At 42.3% G+C, this 25,667-nt stretch overlaps 1 protein-coding gene across 3 annotated transcripts in view; it reads right to left on the bottom strand.

The window, feature by feature from the left end:
- HOMER2 (homer scaffold protein 2) overlaps nucleotides 1-25,667 on the bottom strand; it is a 191,379-nt gene that overhangs the window by 74,950 nt on the left and 90,762 nt on the right. For 2 of the 3 annotated variants that reach the window (XM_075855233.1, XM_075855235.1), the window contains one exon: nucleotides 2,505-2,636. In XM_075855233.1, the coding sequence (XP_075711348.1) occupies nucleotides 2,505-2,636 (132 nt within the window). Of the gene's footprint in view, nucleotides 1-2,504; nucleotides 2,637-19,046; nucleotides 19,200-25,667 lie in introns of those variants that run through there. The other variant, XM_075855234.1, reaches the window with a different exon arrangement.

Genomic DNA, 25,667 nt, shown 5'->3' on the forward strand with positions numbered 1-25,667 from the left:
GTGTGTTTTCAAGGAAGAAAACATTTTTTTAAATTATGTTAATTGTATACTTCAGAAACAGCTTAATGAGACTTACATAGGCCAATGTTATTTTTGTATGGGCAAATCGATAAATATATAATTATATATATATAAATAATATCGATGGACATAGATATACATATATACATATGTATATATATCGATGGAAGGAGGTATATATATATATATATATATATATATATATATATATATAGAGAAAAATGTAGAACACAGTAACGGCACCAGGACTTCAAGGTAGATGAAAGCAAAAGTGGATTTATTTCACCTCAACACAGCAACGTTTCGGTTCAACAGGAACCTTTCTCAAGCCATGGCTTGGGCTATTCCCTCATCAAGCCATCAATTAAGCAGGTAAAAGGTCTGGAGTTAATTCCAGGTGTGGCATTTGCATTTGGAAGCTGTTGCTGTGAACCCACAACATGGGGTCAAATGAGCCCTCAATGCATCGTTAGGCTGAAAAAAGAAATGAAGAAATCCATCAGAGAGAGAGCACAAATGTTAGGAGAGGCCAAATCAACAGTTTGCACGTTCTTGAGGGAACTCGTGAACTCCAAAAGGCGTGGATGTCCACGGAAGACAACAGTGGTGGATGATTGCAGAATCCTTTCCATGGTGAAGATAAAAGCCTCCACAACATCTACCCAAGTGAGGAACACTCTCCTGGAAGTAGGTGTATCAGTATCTAAGTCTACCATAAAGAGAAGACTTCATGAGAGCAAATACAGAGGGATCACCACAAGGTGCAAACCGTTAATCAGCCTCAAGAATAGAAAGGCCAGATTAGACTTTTCCAAACAACATCTAAAGAAGCCAGCCCAGTTCTGGAACAGCATTCTGTGGACAGATGAATCTAAGATCAACCTGTACCAGAATCATGGGAGGAAGAAAGTATGGAGAAGGCTCGGAATGGCTCATGATCCAAAGCATACCACATCCTCTGTAAAACATGGTGGAGGCAGTGTGATGGCATGGGCATGCATGGCTGCCAAAGGCACTGGGTCACTAGTGTTTATTGATAATGTGACTGAAGACAGAAGCCGCCGGATGAATTCTGAAGTGTTTAGGGATATACTTTCTGCTCAGATTCAATCGAATGCAGCAAGGTTGATTGGACGTCGCTTCACAGTACAGATAGACAATGGCCCAAAACATACTGCGAAAGCAACCCTGGAGTTTAAGATAAAGAAGTGCAATATTCTGCAATGGCCAAGTCAATCCCCAGATCTCAACCCGATTGAGCTGCATTTCACTTGCTTAAGACAAAACTTAAGACAGAAAGACCCACAAACAAACAACAACTGAAGACAGCTGCAGTAAAGGCCTGGCAAACCATCATAAAGGAGGAAACCCAGAGTTTGGTGATGTCCATGGGCTCCAGACTACAGGCAGTGAATGAATGCCATGACTAAGAGCACCAGCCGTGCTTGAAACGCGTAGGCCCATTACACCTACCTAATACTGCCTTGACGCCAAGCCTGTTATTGAAATTTTAACAAATCCTTTGATACCAATAAAAGTGGGAATACGTTCCTTTTTAAAGTACATCACTGCAGCGCTGGATCAAATCCTTCTTTTTTGTACCACAGGCAGTCATTGCCTGCAAAGGATTCTCTACAAAGTATTAAAAAAAAAACATTTTATTTATGGTAATGTTAATTTTTCCAATTACTTTTGAGCCCCTGAAATGAGGAGGCTGCGTAGAAAAATGGTTGCAATTCCTCAACGTTTCACAGGATATTTTTGTTCAACCTCTTGAATTAAACCTGAGAGTCTGCACTTCAATTGCATCTCAGTTGTTTCATTTCAAATCCAATGTGTTGCATGCAGAGCCCAAATCATGAAGATTATGTCACTGTCCAAATAATTCTGGACCTAACTGTATGTGTATATATACATACACATATATACAGGGTGCATTCAAATGGCTCTGCAATATGTATGATGCCTAATAGTCACCTAAAAATGGACTTAAAAACGAAAGTGACAAAAGCTGGTAACTATATAGGTTATAAAATCGTATTACAGCCCTAGTCTGCCTGACACAATCTTGATGGGCAAATAAATATTTGTTCACTCATACCAGATAATTAGAACACTCCACACTCCACACTCCACACTCCACACTCCACACTCCACACTCCACACTCCACACTCCACACTCCACACTCCACACTCCACACTCCACACTCCACACTCCACACTCCACACTCCACACTCCACACTCATTGTCCGGGAGAGCAGAGTGAGGAAGTGTCTGACCAGTTGACAGAAAAAATATCCCCATGTGAGATAGTATGGCTGACTATGCTTGCTGTCAGACAATTACTTCCTATCTCAGAAAGGCAGGGAAAATCTGAAGCATTTTCTAATGTTATAAATAAGATTCTGCACGTAATCATTAAGAGAACAGTAACTTTTTTGTGTTTTCAGAAGCAACATTTAATATAGATCAGTGTACTTACCTTGGATAGCTGCTGCTCAGATCCAAATCCCAGACCAAAAACTGTATTTGCTCTGCTGTCAGCCCACTGGCCAAATTTTTGAGATGTTTTTGTGAAAGTCATATTGGGTGTGATTGTGCTGTTTATGATTACCTGAAGTATAATAAAAAATAAAAACAAACAGTAAGGAAAAACTTTAGTAATTGGCGTTTAATTAGGCACTATTCTCATTTATCAAGTTCTAATATATTTTAGGAAAGTAACCTATTGAGAGAGGTTTAAAAAAAATGTTAAATTACACAATTAAGAAAAAAAATGCTATATATAAAAATACAGTCACACCACTCGTAGTAACAAATTTGAGCTGCAAATAGCCTCTGATATCAGACTATCAACATTGGTATCAAAGTAAACAAAGCTGCTAAGCTCAACAAATAATCTAAAAACAGATACACAGAATAATGACTTAGGCCTCATGCACATGACCATGATCATGACCATGACCATAAGGGTTTTTACAGTCTGCAAATACAGATCAGACAGCTACGGATACACATCCATAGCCGTCCGCAATTGCGGAAGTACCCATACATTTCTATGGGTGAGCCTGCGCTGGAATTGTGGACAAGAATAGGACATGTTCTATATTTTACGGATCATTTCTAAAGCACGGTCACACATCCGTTGATATACAGAAAGGTGTCCGTGGCCAACAGAAATTAATGGGTTCGCAATTTCATCTGTAATTACGGATGAAAACCACGATCATGTGCATCGGGCCTTAGCGGTATTTAGGATAAAGCATAACAAATATTTTATAAATAAACAGTTCATAAAGGCGCAAAAAGACAAGTCCATCCAGTTCAGCTTATTATCCTGCAATGTTGATCCAGAAGAAGGCAAAAACCCTCATGAGGCAAAAGACCATTTTCCTCACCTTAGGGGAAAAAAATTCTTCCCAACTTCAAGCCAAACTTGTAATATTATCACACTCGAGAAAGGCGCCCAGGCGCCTTTTGAATTCTATTATTAAATTCACCATGACAACTTCCTCTGGTGGAGAGTTCCATAGTCTCATTGCTCTTGGGCTGGATTCACACGAGCATGTTCGCCCGTAATGGACGGAACGTATTTCGGCCACAAGTCCCGGACCGAACACACTGTAGGGAGCCGGGCTCCTAGCATCATAGTTATGTACGATGCTAGTAGTCCCTGCCTCGCTGCCAGACAACTGTCCCATACTGTAATCATGTTTTCAGTACGGGACAGTAGTTCCACAGCGAGGCAGGGACTCCAAGCGTCGTATATAACTATGATGCTAGAAGCCCGGCGCCCTGCAGTGTGTTCGGTCCGGGAATTGCGGCCGAAATACGTTCCGTCCATTACGGACCGAACATGCTCGTGTGAATCCAGCCTGAGGCTATGTTCACACAGAGTTTTTTGCAGGCGGAAATTCTGCCTCAAAATTCCGTTTGGAAGTTTGAGGCAGATTTTCCTCTCCCTGCACGCCGCATTTTCGCTGCGTTTTTCGCCCGCGGCCATTGAGCACCGCGGGCATAAAACGCAGCAAAATACCCTTTCTCTGCCCCCCATTGATGTCAATGGGAGGTCAGAGGCGTAAACGCCCGAAGATAGGGCATGTCCCTTCTTTCTCCCGCGAGACGGTTTTACCGCTCGCACGAAAAAGACGCCTCCGCCTCCCATTGAAATCAATGGGAGACATTTTCGGGCCGTTTGACGAGTTTTGCGGCGCGGTTTCCGCGTCAAAAAACTCTGTGTGAACATAGCCTTACAGTAAAGAATTCCAATTCTATATTTGTGCAGAAACCTTAAAAAAAACTTCATGAAAAATATCATGAGGGAGATCTCTGCACGGACCTTTGATATATTTCTACATAGTTATTAGATCACCCCTCAACTATCTTTTTTCCAAACTAAACTAGACTAATTTTGATAATCTTTCTGGGTATAAAACTGAACATATAATCGTATCTCCCATTGACCATACCTGTAATGAGGCATATGTGGCAACAATGTAAAAAGGGAACCACCCACTAAGCAATTACTGATGCACCTGTAACAAATAATACTCCGGTCTAGTGTAAATGGTAAAATACTTGGCACAGTAAAGAAGATCACAAACACTCAACTTGCTATACTATACTATACCATACCAGTATTAAAGGATAGTGTATCATGGAGTTGCACTGGCTGGTGGTGACCTCCATGTAAGTCTGAACCTACCCAATTTGTACTAGGCAAGGACACTGAGATTATGCAGCTGTACAAGGATCCAGTCCTAAGCACTTTGGAAGACACGGTTACTTTTATCATGGATTAAGAGTGGTGTCCGTGCCGCACCTACCATGAGGCGAGGTGAGCAGACAGCCTCAGGCGGCGCCACCTGACCGAAAATGGGGGGGGGGGGGGCGCAATAAGTAGCGTAACTACCGCGGTAGCAGCTGCTACGGGGCCCGTGGCTTGAGGGGGCCCGTTCCGCTAGCTGACACGCCCGGTGGCGCCGCTAGCAGCCGTTATGGCTGCTACTGCTGTAGCGACGCTACTACGGGGCCCGCACCGCCGAGCCTCTAACATTTATGGGCTGGGCAACACAGGCCCCCTCATGCCCGGAGGCGTCGCTAGCACCGGAGGGTGCCCGGTGCTAGCGACAGCCACCCTGTCTTGCAGTAATTGTACCTGCATCTATAGCACGCAGGTACAAATACATGCATTAGTGCTGATTGGCCGGGCATGTTCCGTGTGTGTGGGACACTATATACAGGGGGAGCTATATGTGAGGTACTATCTACAGACACAGTGTACGGTACGATTATAATCAGGGACACAGTGTATGGCGCTATTATATTTAGAGGATTTGAGAATTTTAACTTTGTTTAAAGGTGCAGAAATGTTTTAAAAGTGAGAAGCTGAAGACAGCTGAGCGGAAAAATTGAGAAATGGGTCATGGCCGGGAGAAATCCATCATAGAGGTTTGGACTGGAGGGAGAAGAAAAGAACTAGAATCTGAGATGTCACCGGTGAGTCACTTCATGTAAATGATTATTCTGCCTCTAATCAGTAATGTACAGTGAAGGAAATAAGTATTTGATCCCTTGCTGATTTTGTAAGTTTGCCCACTGTCATAGACATGAACAGTCTAGAATTTTTAGGCTAGGTTAATTTTACCAGTGAGAGATAGATTACATAAAAAAAAATACAGAAAATCACATTGTCAAAATTATATATATGTATTTGCATTGTGCACAGAGAAATAAGTATTTGATCCCTTTGGCAAACAAGACTTAATACTTGGTGGCAAAACCCTTGTTGGCAAGCACATCAGTCCAACGTTTTTTTCAGTTGATGATGAGGTTTGCACACATGTTAGATGGAATTTTGGCCCACTCCTCTTTGCAGATCATCTGTAAATCATTACGATTTCGAGGCTGTCGCTTGGCAACTCGGATCTTCAGCTCCCTCCATAAGTTTTCGATGGGATTAAGGTCTGGAGACTGGCTAGGCCACTCCATGACCTTAATGTGCTTCTTTTTGAGCCACTCCTTTGTTGCCTTGGCTGTATGTTTCGGGTCATTGTCGTGCGGGAAGACCCAGCCACGAGCCATTTTTAATGTCCTGGTGGAGGGAAGGAGGTTGTCACTCAGGATTTGACGGTACATGGTTCCATCCATTCTCCCATTGATGCGGTGAAGTAGTCCTGTGCCCTTAGCAGAGAAACACCCCCAAAACATAATGTTTCCACTTCCATGCTTGACAGTTGGGACGGTGTTCTTTGGGTCATAGGCAGCATTTCTCTTCCTCCAAACACAGCGAGTTGAGTTAATGCCAAAGAGCTCAATTTTAGTCTCATCTGACCACAGCACTTTCTCCCAATCACTCTCAGAATCATCCAGATGTTCATTTGCAAACTTCAGACGGGCCTGTACATGTGCCTTCTTGAGAAGGGGGACCTTGCGGGCACTGCAGGATTTTAATCCATTACGGCGTAATGTGTTACCAATGGTTTTCTTGGTGACTGTGGTCCCAGCTGCCTTGAGATCATTAACAAGTTCCCCCCGTGTAGTTTTCGGCTGAGCTCTCACCTTCCTCAGGATCAAGGATACCCCACGAGGTGAGATTTTGCATGGAGCCCCAGATCGATGTCGATTGACAGTCATTTTGTATGTCTTCCATTTTCTTACTATTTCACCAACAGTTGTCTCCTTCTCACCCAGCGTCTTACTTATGGTTTTGTAGCCCATTCCAGCCTTGTGCAGGTCTATGATCTTGTCCCTGACATCCTTAGAAAGCTCTTTGGTCTTGCCCATGTTGTAGAGGTTAGAGTCAGACTGATTAATTGAGTCTGTGGACAGGAGTCTTTTATACAGGTGACATGTAAGACAGCTGTCTTTAATGCAGGCACCAAGTTGATTTGGAGCGTGTAACTGGTCTGGAGGAGGCTGAACTCTTAATGCTTGGTAGGGGATCAAATACTTATTTCTCTGTGCACAATGCAAATAAATATATATAATTTTGACAATGTGATTTTCAGTTGTTTTTTTAAATATAATCTATCTCTCACTGGTAAAATTAACCTAGCCTAAAAATTCTAGACTGTTCATGTCTATGACAGTGGGCAAACTTACAAAATCAGCAAGGGATCAAATACTTATTTCCTTCACTGTATGTAGTCACTGTGTGATCTGCAGCGAGATGATGGGTGGTATGATTTTTTTTGTGAAACAGCATCTCCCAGCATATCCTTACCATTGATCGGTCCATGCTGGGAGCTGTAGTTTTACGCCGTACAAACCTATATAGCAGGGGTTGCACTAAATATATGTTGTATTTATTTAGGAGCTTGGATCTAGTGCTGTGTATATATATGTATGAACTTTGTTCTGATGCTGTATATATGTCAGAGCTTGGTTCTAGTACTGTATTTATGTATGGTGCTTGGTTGAGGTACTGTATATATATATATATATATATATATATATACATATACACACTTGGTTGTGGTACTGTATATATGTATGAGCTTGGTTCTGGAGCTGTAATTATATAAGATATATCTATAATCACAAAATTGCAGGGCAGATGGAATTGTTCTCAATTCATTGTATATTTCATGGGAACCTGTCAGGTAGTTTTAACCCCTTAAACCGCCACCATGCGGTAATACATGACCTGACAATATTTCCCCTGTATGTTTTTTCTCAGATGCAGCAAAATCTTTAAATCCACTTTTAAAACGGCGCACACTATAAGCTAATTACTCATTAAAGGGTCATGGGGCGGTGCCGCTATCCTGACAAGTCACATAGTCCTGCCTCCAAACCCAACTTTCCATGTTTGATTGACATCCCCTGGCTGATATAACATTCTCGGATGCGCCATTGCCTTGTGGCACTATACACAAGGTGGGGTTGCGTGTCACTATATACAAGGGGAGCTGTGTGGCACTATATACAAGGGGCCGTGTGGCACTACTAAGGGGGGGCTGTGTGGCACTATTTACAAGGTGGAGGGCTATGGCTCTATCTACAGGGGGCTGTGTGTGGCGCAAACTACAGGGGTCTGTGTGTGGCACTATCTACTAAGGGGGGGCTGTGCAGCACTACATACAAGGGAGGGGGGCTGTGTAGCACTATATACAGTGGGAGCTCTATATCGCTATATACCAGGGGGGGGGCTTTATGGCGACATCTACAGGGGGGATGTATGGCACTATCTACAAGGGGGAGATGGGGGTCATTATCTACAAGTGGGGTGTGACACTGTTTATAGGCGGGGCTGTATAGCACTGTCTACAGGGGGGCTGTATGGCACATTCTACAGGGGGCACTATCTATGAGGGGGGCCGCTTGTGGCACCTGGGGGGGCCCAGTCAAGAGTTTTTGTCTGCCTGTTATGGGGCCCAGTCTTTCCTAGTTACGCCCCTGGGTCGCATTTTGAACCAGGGATGGACTGGACCGGGGGGAGGGGGCATGCCTTATTTTACTTGATGTGCCGCATGATGGTGCCCATCTGTAAGAACACTCCTTCTCCTCTCTGACGCTGCATGCAGCACGCGCCGCCAGAGAGGAGCAGGTCTGCAGAAGGAGCGGTCGAGTGCTCTCTTCTCAAGAAGAGGCGTAACGAGATGCACGAGGTGAGCGGTGAGCAGTGGCCTGTATTAAAAACTGAGCGCCACTTACAGCGCTCACGCTCCTGCCTTCACTAATTTAAAAGGTGACGGTTGGCCCTAGCTGGGGGACCGGGACCCGGGAGTATACTGCAAGGGAGGTCTGGGCATTTTACTGACAGCCAAGGGCTCTATGAGAGGAGAATAATCCACCCCATAGAGCCCTCACGTTACTATAATGGAAGGATAGGGGGATGCAGGGGAGGGGCGTTCTGAGCGTCTGGCTTACTGCAGAGGGCTCTATAGGGGAGGGGGAGTATTCTGCCCCCCCCCTTTTAGAGCAGTCAGTCGGATGCTCAGACCCCCCTAACCTTTCATTATAGTAACTAGTCAGGGCTCTATGGGGGGGATTATTAGTGATAATCCCGAAACCCAAACCAGCAAAATCTGCACTCCAAAGAACACACAGCGCTCCTTCCCTTCTGAGGCCTCCCATGGGCCCAAACGGCCGTTTATCACCACAAATTGGGTATTGCTGCACTCAGGAGAAATTGGGCAACAAAATGGGGTATTTTGTTCAATGTAAAAATAAGAAATTTTGATCACAAATGACATCTTATTGGAAAAAAATGAATTTTTTTTTAATTTCACAGCCCAATTCAAATAGGTGCTGTGAAAAAACTGTGCGGTCAAAATGATAACAACAACCATAACTGAATTACTTGAGGGGTGTAGTTTCCAAAATGGGGTCACTATTGGGGGATTTCTACTGTTTTGGCACCTCAACACCTCTTCAAACCTGGCATGCTGCCTAAAATATTATTTAAAAAAAGAGGCCCCAAAATGCACTAGGTGCTTCTTTGCTTCTAGGGCTTGTGTTTTAGTCCACGAGCGCACTAGAGCCACATGTGGGACATTTAAAAAAACTGCAGAATGTGGACAATACATATTTAGTAGTGTTTCTCTGGTAAAACCTTCCGTGTTACAGAAAAAAAATTGCATAAAATTGAAATTCAGCAAGAAAAATGAAATTTGCAAATTTCACCTGCACTTTGCTTTAATTCCTGTGAAATGCCTGAAGGGTTAAAAAAAACGTTTTAAATGCTGTTTTGAATACTTTGAGGGGTCTAGTTTTCAAAATGGGGTGTTTTATGGAGGTTTCTAATACATAGGCCCCTCAAAACCACTTCAGAACCGAACAGGTACCTTAAAAAAAAGGCTTTTGAAATTTTCTTAAAAATATGAGAAATTGCTGTTTATGTTCTAAGCCTTGTAACGTCCAAGAAAAATAAAAGAATGTTCAAAAAACGATGCCAATCTAAAGTAGACATATGGGAAATGTGACCTAGTAACTATTTTGGGTGGTATAACCGTCTGTTTTACAAGCAGATGCATTTAAATTTTGAAAAATGCTATTCTTTCAAAATTCTCTCTAAATTTTGCAATTTTTCACCAATAAACACAATATATCGACTAAATTTTACCACGAACATGAAGCCCAATGTGTCACGAGAAAACAATCTCAGAATCGCTTGGATAGGTTTAAGCATTCCGACGTTATTACCACATAAAGTGAAATATGTCAGATTTGAAAAATGGGCTCTGAGCCTTAAGGCCAAAACTAGGCTGCGTCCTTAAGTGGTTAAACCATTTTCCGTGTTAATGCTGCGTTGCTGATCTATGATACTAAAGTAATACAGTAAGTAGAATTCTTTAAATCTTTTCTATACCTCAAACAGCACTTTAGCAAATAAACAACAAATGTTTTCCTATTTAAAAAAAAATTATATATTGCGTGTTTGTAGTGTAAAGCGAGTAATGAGAAAACTCTGATAGATGGGGGGTGGGGCGTCTTTTTATAGTTTGCCTCAGGCAGCAGAGGGGCTAAGTTCACCCCTGAGTGGTGTTTGTATTAAAACGGTTGTAATTCCAGAACTGTTCATTCGAATTGGATGTTAATATTTCATGCGACTTTTCAGAATAAGCTGCCATATGTATGTAAATGAGGAAAAATATTATTTCTGACCATTATATGATGTGTATATAGCATTTTTTTTTTAGCAGTTTTCTCCTCTGCAGGGGCTCTCTCTAATGCTCAGTTTTCCCTGAGCTAGTGGGTGGAGCCGATCTGCTATCAGGTCTGCCATAAATAGACATGGGAGAGCAGACTTCTCCTCTTCTCCCTGTACTATGTTAACATATATATTGAGACAGCAGCAACATGGAGGACATCATACAGCAGTAAGCAGCAGTGTGAATGTAAATCCAGCACTGGGTGAGATAAAACACTTACTAGAAGCTACAGCAGTAGTTGTGTGTGTCTCTCACTCTGCTCCTTCTTACTCCTCCCCTCCCCTTCTGTGGACTTCTATGGGCAGCATGTGACCCGATTCCTCAGTGAGCTGATAATCTGCAGGATTTTAGCGGTGAATTGAGAATGAATGATTAGTGCAGGAGGCAGGGGGAGAAGGGCCTGATAAGTGGAGAAAGAAGAGTTTTTCTCGAATAACATATATTACAAAGATTCTTCACTTGTACTACAGTATTAATTTATGCAAAGTTTGTTGAAAATGTAGTGACCATTTAAAGCTGAAACTGCAATATTTTGCTCAATATCTAAATATTTATGCAATGGACTATATATTTCTCTAGTTAAGGTAAAGCTTAAGTGAGTCATTTTTCTTAACAACATCAGATTAAATATTCCTGGGCTTTGTTAGTGAGTGAATTCAACCCATAATAAAGTAAAATGTGCAGAAAATCAATATGAATGTTTTGCTTTTGTACAAACCCCTTGTTTCATTCAGCAGTGAATGGGATGAATTAACCTTAAAACTATCATCACCAGCCTGAAAAGGTCACTTCTATTAGAGAATATGCTCCGTGCTAGGAATGAGTCATTGAGGGAAAAACAATTATAGGACGAGAAAAAAGGAAGAGTGTTTTTTCCAATGCATAAGCGAACCACGTATCTGTCGCCTTGTGGAGCTGTGTTAATGTTGAAAGCTAATTGTGCAATGATTGGAAATAAATGCTGCCAAAGCAATCTCCCTATTAAGTAGGTGATGGAATACACTAGGTTATGAATTTGTTGTGTGTATCTTTACTGAATGGCCTTAAGACATATGCAATATCATATGCAATATCAACATGTCAAATGAATATGATCACACCCTTAAAATGATCTGAAAATTGCTAGGTTCCACCTAATCATTTCTGCTAGTTCAGACAGATCTGGCAGTCAGGCTTCCTGCATCAACATGGTTTCATATGAAAGCTGCCTTCAGAAATATTGTGGAATTTTCCTTTTACGTGTTCAGACACCGATGAGTCTGCTTATAACAGCTTACGGTGCACCTGTTGCTACTTTTTGGATGAAGCCATGTTCTGGACAGAAGCAATACTTATAAAAAGTCCAAATCATTCATATATACACAAGGCGACTTCATAAAAGACCCAGAGAACTTTTGTACTTTCAAAATTGTCAGAAGTCGTGCAAGGATGATTTGCGTTTTACTTTCTTTTTTGAGTTGTTTGCTCTAAAGTTTGCTCCGTTTTTATTTCCGTGTAGCAGATCTACTTTTTAACGTGTAGCATGGTGGCTCAGTGGTTAGCTCGGTTATCTTGCAGAACTGGGTCCTGTGTTCGAAGTTCACCTTGAGCAATATCTGCATGCAGTTGTGTGTTCACCCATTGTTTGCATGGTTTCCTCCAATTTCTATCAAACTAGACAGTGAAATTTCATGGTTTCCTCCAACACTTAAAAAACTTACTAGGTTCTAGTCTACTGTGTGTCCGAGATAGGGTTAGATTGTGACAGGTGCTGATGTGAATTCCAAAAATACAGTGTGGATAGTGTAGGTTTAAACGGTAAATAGAAAGACACTGCCTGTATAAATGTTTAAAATAAGTTTAATTTGATCTAAAAAAAAAAAAAAAAAAAAAAAAGTGGGCACTAATGCCAAAAGGATCTGAGTACAGGCGTTGGCAACACAGATCATAAGCCTTTGATAAAGTGTCTGAAGTATATTGGTTCAGTGTTTATACACCAATACGACGCTATACAAAGGCAGTAACAAATGTAATGCTGGTCTGTTTGCCATTTAGAAGCAAAATTCCCTACGCGTTTCTGCACCCCTATCTCATCAGGGGAGCGTCCTCAGATCTCTTTTTATAAAATAAATTTTTTTAGAAATTAAACAATAATGTATTTGTACCAAAAAATGGTACCTACATAAAGTACAACTCGTCCCGCAAAAAACAAAGTCTCATACAACTGCGTCATACAAAATATAAAAGAGTTATGAGCGTCGGCTGCGTGAAAAGCACGCAGCCACGCATCATACAAGGGTGACACATGGAGCTGTTAAGTACCTTTTGCGCGCGCAAAAGGCACACGCTCGTGTAAATCCGGCCTTACTGTGAGAACGGTGAATTTATGGAATAGCCGACCGCAGGAGCTGGTCACAGCAGGGACAGTAGATTGCTTTAAAAAAGGCTTAGATATTTTCCAAGCACAAAAAAATATAAGCTCCTATGTGTACAAATTTTTACCTCCCCTTTTCCCATCCTTTGGTTGAACTTGATGAACAGGTGTCTTTTTTCAACCGTACTAACTATGTATGTATGAAACTAGAAACCACAGGGTAACGTCCGCGACCGTAGACTACAGACTCCTCTCATCCTGCCAACGCCTTCCTTCCCGGAGATGCCAGCACACGTGGCCGTCCTGGCCTGCAGTGACCACTAGGGTGCGCGTACAAGCTTGGTCCCGGCCTTAAAGGGCCAGCGTGCACACATGTTTAGAATTGTCTAATCCCCCTGGACTATAAGAAGAGCCCTGCCCCTTCACTCATTGCCTGAGAATTGTTGTGTTTTCCCGTATCAGTCTAGCAAATGATCCCTTAGGGTTTTCCTGTTCCCAGAGTTCCCGTTCCTGCTACCTGTATCCCGTGCTACCTTGTTCCGGTGCCTCAAAAGAGTTGGAGTCATGTTGTAGAACACCACGCCTGGTGTTTGCTGCCAAGGTCCCATCTAAGCCTAGCCATTGCTACTTTCTGTTCTACCACAGGTACCCTTTCTCGGACTATAAACTTTAGGCCCCATGCACACGACCGTAAAAACGCCCGTAATTACGATAGACTTCTATTGGCCGCGGGTACTTTCCCGTTTGCGTAGGTGTCCGGGCCGTTGAAAAATATAGAACATGTCCTATTTCAGGCCGTAATTACGGCACGGGCAGGCCCATAGAAGTCTATGGGGCTCCCGTAATTACGGATGGCTACGTGTGTGCACCCGTAATTACGGGAGCGTTGGTAGGCGACGTCAGGGGATTTCAATTTTTGAATAAAGGGAAGCAGAGAAAATGGCGTCTGAGCGATCATGTGACCCTTTTAAGGGGTTTGGACATGATTGTGACATTATTTCCAGCCTCGCTTTTTTTACGGGTCCGTAAATACGGGTGGATTACGGATGACAACGAACCCATGTGTACGGCCACGGGTCCGTAAATACGGGTTAAAAACGTGTGACAAAGGACCCATATTTACGGCCAGTATTTACGGAAGGGAAAAAATACAGTCGTGTACATGGGGCCTTACGTGGTATTCCGTTTGGCCAGCTGCTATCCCGCTACAGCGGTACGACCCAGTGGGTCCACATACCCACAGCTCATGATACACAGTCTATACAAAAGAGATAGTTCGTAACAATATGTTACATTTTTAAAAGCTTTCATGCTCCACATACAATTAATTAAAAGCTTACCAAATCTAATAAAAAAACGATATAAGCAAAATGCCGAACAGATAAGTTAATTTTTTGCAAGGGGTTACCCCAAAAGGAAAATTAAAGCAATAGCAAGAGAAACCAAATTATATCTATACCATAAATCAAACATCGAAAAGACAATAAAACAAAATCGAGGAAAAATTGGTTTACTTATCGACATACAATTGCCACGCTGGTTATATTAAACAATAATACTGGGGTCTAAAACAAGACATTTGGTAACTCGTTTGCAGATCGCCCTCTGTTCCCTTCCCGAAAGAGATTATCTATAGCAAATAGATTAATCAAAGCAGACCTAAATAGTAGAAGGATGGTTAACTACATCGGCCAGTAAAAGGAAACGGTACGTGGGTTTTTCTTTTTGTTTTTTTTTTACTTGGTACCAGCACTCCACAAATTTGCCCCAGGCGATTTAAATTAGGGAATGACCTCATAAGTGTTTCTGCTCTTGCTTGTACTCCTAGTTGGCCGCTAGGAGCGCATGGTAAGGTGAGCTTATTCCATCTGTTCACATGTTGTGGTGCGGTGTGGTGGTATCTGTTGCTGTGGTGCTGCACTTGTGGGGGGACGTGGCTCAGAGCCAAGGAGGCTTAGTGTGGCCTGGCAGCATGGGTGCTTTTGGGCCTTCGGGTTGCTCCCTCTGTGGGAGCGGCGTTGCAATGGCAGTGGCCTCCATGCGGTGCTGCAACCAATAGAGTAGGGACCCACTTTAAAATAGGCCGTCATGAAGTGGCAAATGGGCTTATACAATTTGATCAAAATGTTAACAAAGTACCTCATGTTTATAAATTTTTGCCTGGCAGCTATAGATCAAAGTAGCAAGAATTTGATTTATTTGTTAAACTGTCCATGTAGATCAAACATCACGACAAATTAAATTAGTAATTAATTAACACAAAATCCGTGATTCGTAACTATGAGAAAAAATAAAAAAACAAACCAAAAATAAGAATGAGGCGATACGGTTCTAATATTTAATTAAACAAATGTATAAAGACACTTTTTTTTTTTGGAGAAAAAAAAAACAATGTGTCACATCTGAGATGGTGAATACTAGAGGGGGTGAAAAATAAGATGGATTTAGCTGCTTTTAAAAGGAAACACTACAAAGAGAAGTGTTTTTAGGATTCAACTATTAAATCCGCATGAACTGAATTCTCCTTTGCAACAATCAATAATTTAAATGTCAATATGTGATTCTTTCATACATTTATAGTTTTATATATGAATATTTATGTACTTTAACTCATGTATTTATATGTAATATGTTTAACAATGATTATCGAAGCATAGGATTAGAAAAACTGTAGACTTAAGATGCTTTGAGATGATGCGATAGGAATACCTAAAATATCTATATAACCTTAGAGTTTTTGTATCTAACACATCACTGAATAATATAATGAGGAACTTCTCACAAGTGGTTATGCTTGAGGAGGGGGAAGGACCCGGAAACTTCACAGCGTACCCGGGTCTGAGGGTATGGAAGTAAACGCTAAGGGGAGATTGCCTTGTTGTGGCCTAAGTATATATGTAAGAAATAATATTTTTTTTTGAGATTTTATTACATTTTATATATACACTACCGTTCAAAAGTTTAGGGTCACTTAGAAATTTCCTTATTTTTGAAAGAAAAGCACAGTTTTTTTCAATGAAGATAACATTAAATTAATCAGAAATACACTCTATACATTGTTAATGTGCTAAATGACTATTCTAGCTGCAAACGTCTGGTTTTTAATGCAATATCTACATAGGTGTATAGAAGCCCATTTCCAGCAACCATCTCTCCAGTGTTCTAATGGTACATTGTGTTTGCTAACTGTGTTAGAAGGCTAATGGATCATTAGAAAACACTTGAAAACCCTTGTGCAATTATGTTAGCACCGCTGTAAACAGTTTTGCTGTTTAGAGGAGCTATAAAACTGACCTTCCTTTGAGCTAGTTGAGAATCTGGAGCATTACATTTGTGGGTTCAATTAAACTCTCAAAATGGCTAGAAAAAGAGAGCTTTCATGTGAAACTCGACAGTCTATTCTTTTTCTTAGAAATGATGGCTATTCCATGCAAGAAATTGCCAAGAAACTGAAGATTTCCTACAACAGTGTGTACTACTCCCTTCAGAGGACAGCACACACAGGCTCTAACCAGAGTAGAAAGAGAAGTGGGAGGCCCCGCTGCACAACTGAGCAACAAGACAAGTACATTAGAGTCTCTAGTTTGAGAAATCGACGCCTCACAGGTCCTCAACTGGCAGCTTCATTAAATAAACGCCAGTGTCAACGTCTACAGTGAAGAGGCGACTCCGGGATGCTGGCCTTCAGGGCAGAGTGGCAAAGAAAAAGCCATATCAGAGACTGGCTAATAAAAGGAAAAGATTAATATGGGCAAAAGCACACAGACATTGGACAGAGGAAGATTGGAAAAAGTGTTATGGACAGAGGAATCGAAGTTTGAGGTGTTTGGATCACACAGAAGAACATTTGTGTAATGCAGAACAACTGAAAAGATGCTGGAAGAGTGCCTGACACCATCTGTCAAGCATGGTGGAGGTAATATGATGGTCTGGGGTTGCTTTGGTGCTGGTAAAGTGGGAGATTTGTACAAGGTAAAAGGGATTTTGAATAAGGAAGGCTATCCCTCCATTTTGCAACGCCATACCCTGTGGACAGCGCTTGATTGGAGCCAATTTCATCCTACAACAGGACAATGACCCAAAGCACACCTCCAAATTATGCAAGAACTATTTAGGGAAGAAGCAGGCAGCTGGAATTCTATCTGTAATGGAGTGGTCAGCGCAGTCACCAGATCTCAACCCCATAGAGCTGTTGTGGGAGCAGCTTGACCGTATGGTACGCAAGAAGTGCCCATCAAGCCAATCCAACTTGTGGGAGGGGCTTCTGGAAGCATGGGGTGAAATTTCTCCCGATTACCTCAGCAAATTAACAGCTAGAATGCCAAAGGTCTGCAATGCTGTAATTGCTGCAAATGGAGCATTCTTTGAGAAAAACAAAGTTTGAAGGAGAAAATTATTATTTCAAATAAAAATCATTATTTCTAACCTGGTCAATGTCTTGACTATATTTTCTAGTCATTTTGCAACTCATTTGATAAATATAAGTGTGAGTTTTCATGGAAAACACAAAATTGTCTGGGTGACCCCAAACTTTTGAACGGTAGTGTGTGTATATATATATATATATATACACATACACACATATATATTGGTGACATCGTGGATGCGCGGTTATGCTGATCCGCTTAAAAGTGGAAGTGTGCAACAATTTATATTATTTAAACATTTTAGGCACTTCTTACACCTCACTCGAAATTTTTAAAAGGGTCCTAAAAAAGGGCTGTGGCAAACAGGAGCCATAAAACGCACCTGTTTTTTTTTTTTTTTTTAATGGCGTGCGCCATTCTTGTGTCACAAAATATCAGTGCAAAGTACACCAGCCATGAGGTAGCGTAAGGAAGAAAAAAAAAATTATATCTAGAGTGCTCTACTGTGATTAATTTGGTGCATTTTCTATCTGTCAGGTCTAGTTTTCAACTTTCTAACTTTAAAGAGGCTCTGTCACCAAATTTTGCAACCCCTATCTGCTATTGCAGCAGATAGGCGCTGCAATGTAGATTACAGTAACATTTTTATTTTTAAAAAACGAGCATTTTTGGCCAAGTTATGACCATTTTCGTATTTATGCAAATGAGGCTTGCAAAAGTACAACTGGGCGTGTTGAAAAGTAAAAGTACAACTGGGCGTGTATTATGTGCGTACATCGGGGCGTGTTTACTACTTTTACTAGCTGGGTGTTGTGTATAGAAGTATCATCCACTTCTCTTCAGAACGCCCAACTTCTGGCAGTGCAGACACAGCGTGTTCTCCAGAGATCACGCTGTGTCGTCACTCACAGGTCCTGCATCGTGTCAGACGAGCGAGGACACATCGGCACCAGAGGCTACAGATGATTCTGCAGCAGCATCGGCGTTTGCAGGTAAGTCGATGTAGCTACTTACCTGCAAATGCTGATGCTGCTGCAGAATCAACTGTAGCCTCTGGTGCCGATGTGGCCGACAGGATGCAGGACCTGTGAGTGACGTCACAGATCTGCACTGCCAGAAGCTGGGCGTTCTGAAGAGAAGTGGATGATACTTCTATACACAACGCCCAGCTAGTAAAAGTAGTAAACACGCCCCGATGTAACACACATAATACACGCCCAGTTGTACTTTTGCAAGCCTCATTTGCATAAATACGAAAATGGTCATAACTTGGCCAAAAATGCTCGTTTTTAAAAAATAAAAACGTTACTGTAATCTACATTGCAGCGCCGATCTGCTGCAATAGCAGATAGGGGTTGCAAAATCTGGTGACAGAGCCTCTTTAATATTTATAAACGACAATCTGCTTCTAGATAGAATTGTTAGTCTGGAGATTTGGACTATCTAAGGTCAAATCTTTGCTTACACAGTGTTATTTTTAAGAGTATTCAACAAAGGCATAACTACCGCCATAGCAGCTTCAGGGCCTGGTGGTCTCAGGGGTTCAGACTGCCCAGCACCACTTTCAACGATATCTCTGCATCCCCAGTACTAAGATATAGTTGAACACAATGGTGGAGCAGGGAGATGTCAGCTCCAAGTCTCACCTTTCCCTGTGAAAAGTCGATGGTAGAGTGTGAGGGCACCAACGCAGGCCGTCGCGATGCAGTGAAATCATTGTGTCTGCCGGCACAAGCCAGAAGAGGCCTGCTTAATTTTTTGCTCCTTTTGGGCTGGGAACGGGGCTAGACGAGTATTACTTTATAGGGGCACTATTTCTGTGTGGGGGAAGCATTTTAACTGTGAAGGGGCACTAAGTGGTCATTATTTCTGTGGGGGAGGCACCAAGGGGGCATCACTACTGTGTGTGGTCACTAAAGGGGCATTATTATTGTGTGAAGGGAACTAAGTGGGAATTTTTATTGTGAGTGGGGATCTAAGGGAAACACTTTCTGTGCGAAGGGCACTAAAATGGCACTATTAATGTGAGAATATGCCACACATTCACAGGGAGGGTGTGTGGAGTACAAAGGAGGGCTATAACCGTGTGGGGCCAAGGGTTGGCACTTTTATTGCGTAGGGAAGTATTACAGCAGAAGGCCCTATTCGTTTTGCACTATTATTTTGGACAGCACTATATATGGGGCACAATTTTTTGCAGCAGTAGGGTACAGTTAAAGGTGGTAGCAGGATGGGATTTTTCTGTAAAGGGTAAGGATGTGCTGGAAAAGCAAAGAACTGAAGATGTCTGGGCAGCAAACACAGAGACAAGTTGTGACCAGGAAAACTCCTCATGAAGGTCTGTGTCACATAGAGAGAAAAAGGAAAGTGAACCTCTCCAGTCAGAGAAGACGTCACCTGTGAGTCCATGGATGTAATTGTTGAGTACAGTGTGATTACACTCTGCAATGCGCCGGTGTAATCCTGGTATGTGAACACTGTATGGTGAAATAATTGGTTACAATGGCCTTTGTGGATAAAGATATATGTGGTCATGGAGATATTATTCGGTCCTTGTAAAGTGGTATTAATGAGTGCTAAAAAAAATTCCATGGGGATGGTAAGTGTTCATGTTGTGTGGGGGACTCATTAAAAAGTTTGCTATGGGGTAAAGTTTTTTGTACTTACACCCCTTAAAGGAGTTTTCCAACAATTAACATTTATGTTTACTAGGGGCTCCACCACTGGGAGCCCCACTGATCCCTAGAATGGGGGTTTGAAAGATTTCAAAGGGAATGAGCAGTGAGGAGAAACAGGGGGTTCAGGACCCCCGTTCTAGAGATCGGTGGGGGTCCCAGTGGTAGTGATTAATGTTAATTGTGAGAAAACCCCTGTAAAACTTAGTGAGAGTGACAGATCCTCTTTAAACTGACTATTTAAACTATTTTAGTAAGCCCCAATCTCCTAACTAATCTAATAGGCGCGGTCACGCTGATAATTCAAGTGAAAATAGTTTCCCAAAAAGTCTATTTAAAGTTATGAGGTTTTTTCTAAATATGCAAACGAGGCTATACTAGCCAAAGGGGCGGTAACACTGCTCTCTCTGTGGGCGGTGTCTATGTGTTCTGTAGGACGCTGTCCAATCAGAGTCATATAGCTTCTCCCCTCCCCTGCACAGCGTGATCTCAGTGTCAATCGAGAGATCACGTTGTGTTTATACTTCTGGCCGCAGTTCCTTCAACCCATCGCCTCAGTGCTTATCCAGGAAGAAAGGTCCCTGGATGAGACCGTCGATACAGGGACCATCTTCCTGGATGAGCGCTGAGGCGATGTGTTGAAGGAACTGCGGCCAGAAGTGTAAAACACAGCGTGATCTCTCGACTGACGCGGAGATCACTCTCTGCAGGGGAGGGGAGAAGCTATAGGATGCTGGACAGCATCATACAGACAACACAAAACACCACCCAGAGAGAGAGCAGCGGCCAGTTTAGCCTCATTTGCATATCTAGACGAAAGCTCATAACATTTAAATCGTTTTGGGAAACAATTTTCACTGGAATTATCAGCATGACAGCACCTATTACATGAGTTAGGAGATTGGGCATTATTAAGCTAGTGACAGATCCTTTTTAAGCCAGGAAAAAATTTATTCCTTCACATGCATACCTCACGTTTATAAACCAGCTGCATTAATAGGTTATAAATCAAAATTTAGGGTCAGATTTACTAAGACTGGCATTTCATTTTTTGGTCATGTAACGCAACGACCATGGTTGTGCACCACAACGTTGATGCAACAACCGCAGCCATGCGCCATTCACTGCTCCTTCGGACAGAATATAAAAAGTATACTCACCTCAATGCTCCTCTCAGGCTCCCTCAGCGTGCAGCGGCTCATACGAGGTCCTGACGCCAAGCAGAATCAGAGCCATATGCGACACAGCACTCAATGTTATCAGTGCTGCATCAAAAACCACGCCCTGCCGCTGTCCAGCGTCAGGACCTAGTTTCAGACGCCACACGCTGAGGAAGCATGAGGGGACATGAGCATTCATTTTTTTTATTTCACAGTCCGGGGTGGGGGGGGGGGGTAGTCCAATTGGGGATCTCCACAATAATTCAAGCCAGTTTGCCACTCCGCCCCTTTTAGGAAACCTGTAGTTCAAGCATTGGTGGTAGATCAACCCTGGCTAGGTAAGGTTTGCACTTGGCATACCTTATAAACAATACATCATGGTCCTGAATATAACATACAAACTCCATGCAAATGTAGCCCTTGGTCAAATTCAATCCCAGATCTCTCGTGCTGCAAGTCAACAATGCTAAACACGGAGCCAGCTTTTAACCCCTTAATGACCAGCCTATTTTAAACCTTAATGACCAAGCCATTTCTTACGTTTTTCCATCGTCGCATTCCAAGAGCTATAACCTTTTTATTTTTGCGTCAACATAGCTGTATAAGGTCTTGTTTTTTGCGGGACAAGTTGTATTTTTTAATAGCACCATTTTGGGGGACATATTATTTATTGATTAACTTTTATTAACTTTTATTTGGGAGGGAAATAGAAAAAAACCTGAAATTTCGCCACTCTTTTTCGCGTCTTAAATCTACTCCGTTTACCGTGTGATATAAATAACACAATAACTTTATTCAGCGGGTTGTTACGATTGCAACGATACCAAATTTGTATAGTTTTTGTATGTTTTACTACTTTTACACAGTAAAAACGCTTTTTTTTCAAAATTATTTGTTTTTGTGTCTCCATATTTGAAGAGCCGTAACGTTTTTATTTTTTCGCCGATGCGGTTGTATGAGGGCTTTTTTTTTGCGGGAAGATTTGTAGTTTTTATTGGTACCATTTTGGAGTAGATGCGACTTTTTGATCACTTATCATCACATTTTTTTAAAGTCAGTATCACAGAAAACAACAATTTTTCCATAGTTTTTTATTAAATTTTTTACGGCGTTCACCGTGCGGGTTAAATAATGTAATAGATTTATAGTCGGGTCGTTACGGATGCGGCGATACCAAATATGTGTAACTTTTTTACTTTATTTTGTTTTTTTAATAGTAAAGCATTTTGTAAGGGGAAAAGCTGGGTTTTTCATTTTTTTCATTAACTTTATTAAACTTTTTTTTCACTTTTTTACTAGTCCCACTAAGGGACTATAATATGCGATTCTCCGATCGCTATTATAATACACTGCAATACTTTTGTATTGCAGTGTATTATGCATGTCCATTTAACACGGACAGGCATCTGCTAGGTCATGCCTCCAGCATGATCTAGCAGGCATTCACTCCAGGCAGACCTGGGGGCCTTTATTAGGCCCCAGGCTGCCATTAGAGACACAGACACTCGGCGATCGTATCGCCGGGTGTCGGTGGGAGAGAGAGGGAGCTCCCTCCTTCTCTCCAAAACCACTCAGATGCGGTGCACGCTATTGTGCACCGCATCTGAGGGGTTAAACGGGTGAGATCGATACTAATATCGATCTCACCCGGCAGAGCAGGGATGCCCCCAGCCCTCAGCTGCCTCTGGCAGCTGAGAGCAGGGAGATTTGACAGCTCCCTGCTCTGTTTACTTATTCCGATGCCCGAACGTAAAAAGTCTATGGCATCGGAATAAGGCCTGTTAGTGACCGACGTAGAAACACGATGGGCCGGCCGTTTTTTACATTTGTTTCTATACATTTTTAGGAAACTTAGTTCAGACGTTGCAGAAAATTACTGTGCGGAAATTAGGCATCGGTGCTGATTTTTCCCACCGCAGCATGCTCAGTACATGGCGGAGAAGAAGTGGAATTTCACTGCGTATTTCAGCCTTCGCAATGCAAAAACTGATATCTGTGGCAAGTCCGCTGTGATATCTGCAAGGTCTGAATTACCTGTCAAATATGCAAATGTTGGCGCAGATTCGTTGCGTAATTGCCCCAAATCTGCACCAACATTTGCAGCGGAAAAATTCTGTCATGTCTGAACGTGCCCTTAGTTAGCAACCATCATGAAATAGGATGCTTTAGGGTGTCCATTATCAAAACGGTCTAACACATAAACAAGCCTTGTAGCAACCAATAAGAGATTAGCTTTCATTTCTTAAGCTGCTCTGGAAAATTAAAAGCTGCACCGTGGTTGGTTGCTTTAGGCAACAGGGCCAGTTTTTCCTGCCAGTTTTGATAAAGAAGTCCTAAACAGGTATAAAATTATGCCTCATCTTACCGGAGTATTCATTTTATGTTTAAACACTCATTGATTTCAAAGAAAAAAAAAAGAAAAGCAACGTCACAACAGTATACAAATAGGTAGGCATACAAATGGCCAGGTGGTACAATAAGCAATGAAGTCAACAAATGAGGAGGTCATTACACAGTCCAACTCCGGTCACACCAAGAATAGGGTGTGAATAGAAAAAAATAATGAATGAAAAAGAAAAATAAGAGGGCTCTGAGCAAAGGGAAGAAGAAATGATCTCACCATACAATCAGGCCCTGCAGTTTTGGAAATCATTTTAAAATAGCCAGAGAGAAAGAAATTTACTGGGGTCATTAGAGTCTTCGGCTATAAACTCCTCCATCCTCTGCCTGAGTATTCATTTTAGAAAAGGTTTCGGTCACAATATTGGTTTTTGCAGGTTTTTTTCCCCCCGTTTTCTACGTCACTCAACCTTTATATACCATATGTACCGTTTTGATAATGGAGACCCTAAAACTCCCAGTTTATCACCGTGAGACTGGTAATTGTTTGCTAAAAGAAAATACTTTTTCTTCATTCTGTTTCTATTACCCGAGAAATAACTTTAGTCCTCATATGATTTCCTATTTTGCTTTTCACTTAGTCCATTTCCATCGCTACAGGTAATAGTGATAGGGAGAGAACATTGAACCGATGATTATTGTAGAATATGCTTTGTGGTCTCGCACTGTAAGGAATGTAGAAGTCTCCGCTGCTTGTCATATGCAGTAACATAGAACAATGCATAGTACTTATTGACAGAGAAACTTGTCATCACAGAGCCATTAAGCTGCGTACATGACTCATCATTCCTTTACTGTGGAGGTCGGAAATGAAAATATTTAAGTGACAATGGCATTTTTATTGGAATTGAGTCATTGTTACAAATAGCGGTAAATTCCATTCACTAAATCTTGGGAAAAAAAATAGTCAGGCAAGCTTTAAAGTGGACAATATGTTTAAAAACAATAAAGTCTACCTGTCATCTTGACACAATGTATATGGCTGGTTTATTGGCCAAGTCAAATCATTTAGTCTTTTTATTAGGAACTAAGAGTTTCCATGATTAAGGCATTGATAGGCAGATGTCTCAAAATCCATCTTTCAGACAACACGTCATCTTTGAAACCTCTAAGGCTGGATTCACACGAGCACATTACGTCCGTAATGGACGGAACGTATTTCGGCCGCAAGTCCCGGACCGAACACACTACAGGGAGCCGGGCTCCTAGCATCATAGTTATGTACGACGCTAGGAGTCCCTGCCTCGCTGCGGTGACAACTGTCCCGTACTGTAATCATGATTACAGTACGGGACAGTACTTCCACGGAGGGCCAGGGACTCCTAGCATCGTACATAACTATGATGCTAGGAGCCCGGCTCCCTGCAGTGCGTTCAGTCCGGGACTTGCGGCCGAAATACTTTCCGTCCATTACGGACGTAATGTGCTCGTGTGAATCCAGCCTAAGGAGTGATTGACAGCTTTCTCCCCTATGCACATTAATAAGTAGAAAGCTGTCAATCAACGGTGGCTGGACGGGGACAACTCATCAATACGCCAGACTCTGTCCACCCAGTTTTCCTAAATCACTAAATTATAAAGACATGAGTTACATACCACTGGAATCAGCGTGTCTGTCACTAGTTGTAATGTCCGTGGCTGTGGGCAGTCCGCTCCAATCTCCTCCTGACAGCCGCAGCCACGAGTCGGCAAGCGCTGGCCCCAGGCTCCTCCTCAGGAGATGCCAGCACTCGCGTCCACTCACCTCAGCCGGATCCCGTAGGGTGCGCGCGCACGCTCGTGCCCGCTCTTGAAGAGCCAGTGAGCGCACCGGACTTCTGATGAACTTGAACCCGTGAGTACCCTGGACTATAAGAGGGCTCCAGTCCCCTGCTTCTATGCCTGCGCTTTGTTTATGTTTCCTAAATTTGTCTGTGTGATGGCCTCCTAGTGTTTTCCTGTTCCCTGCATTCCATACCATCCTGGTCGAGCACTGTGCTGTGCCAAAGTCGTGTCATGCTGTATCCCACGTCTGACCTGCTTCACCTCTACC

The sequence above is a fragment of the Rhinoderma darwinii genome, chromosome 3 (assembly GCF_050947455.1).
Source record: "Rhinoderma darwinii isolate aRhiDar2 chromosome 3, aRhiDar2.hap1, whole genome shotgun sequence".
Lineage (NCBI taxonomy): Eukaryota > Metazoa > Chordata > Amphibia > Anura > Rhinodermatidae > Rhinoderma > Rhinoderma darwinii.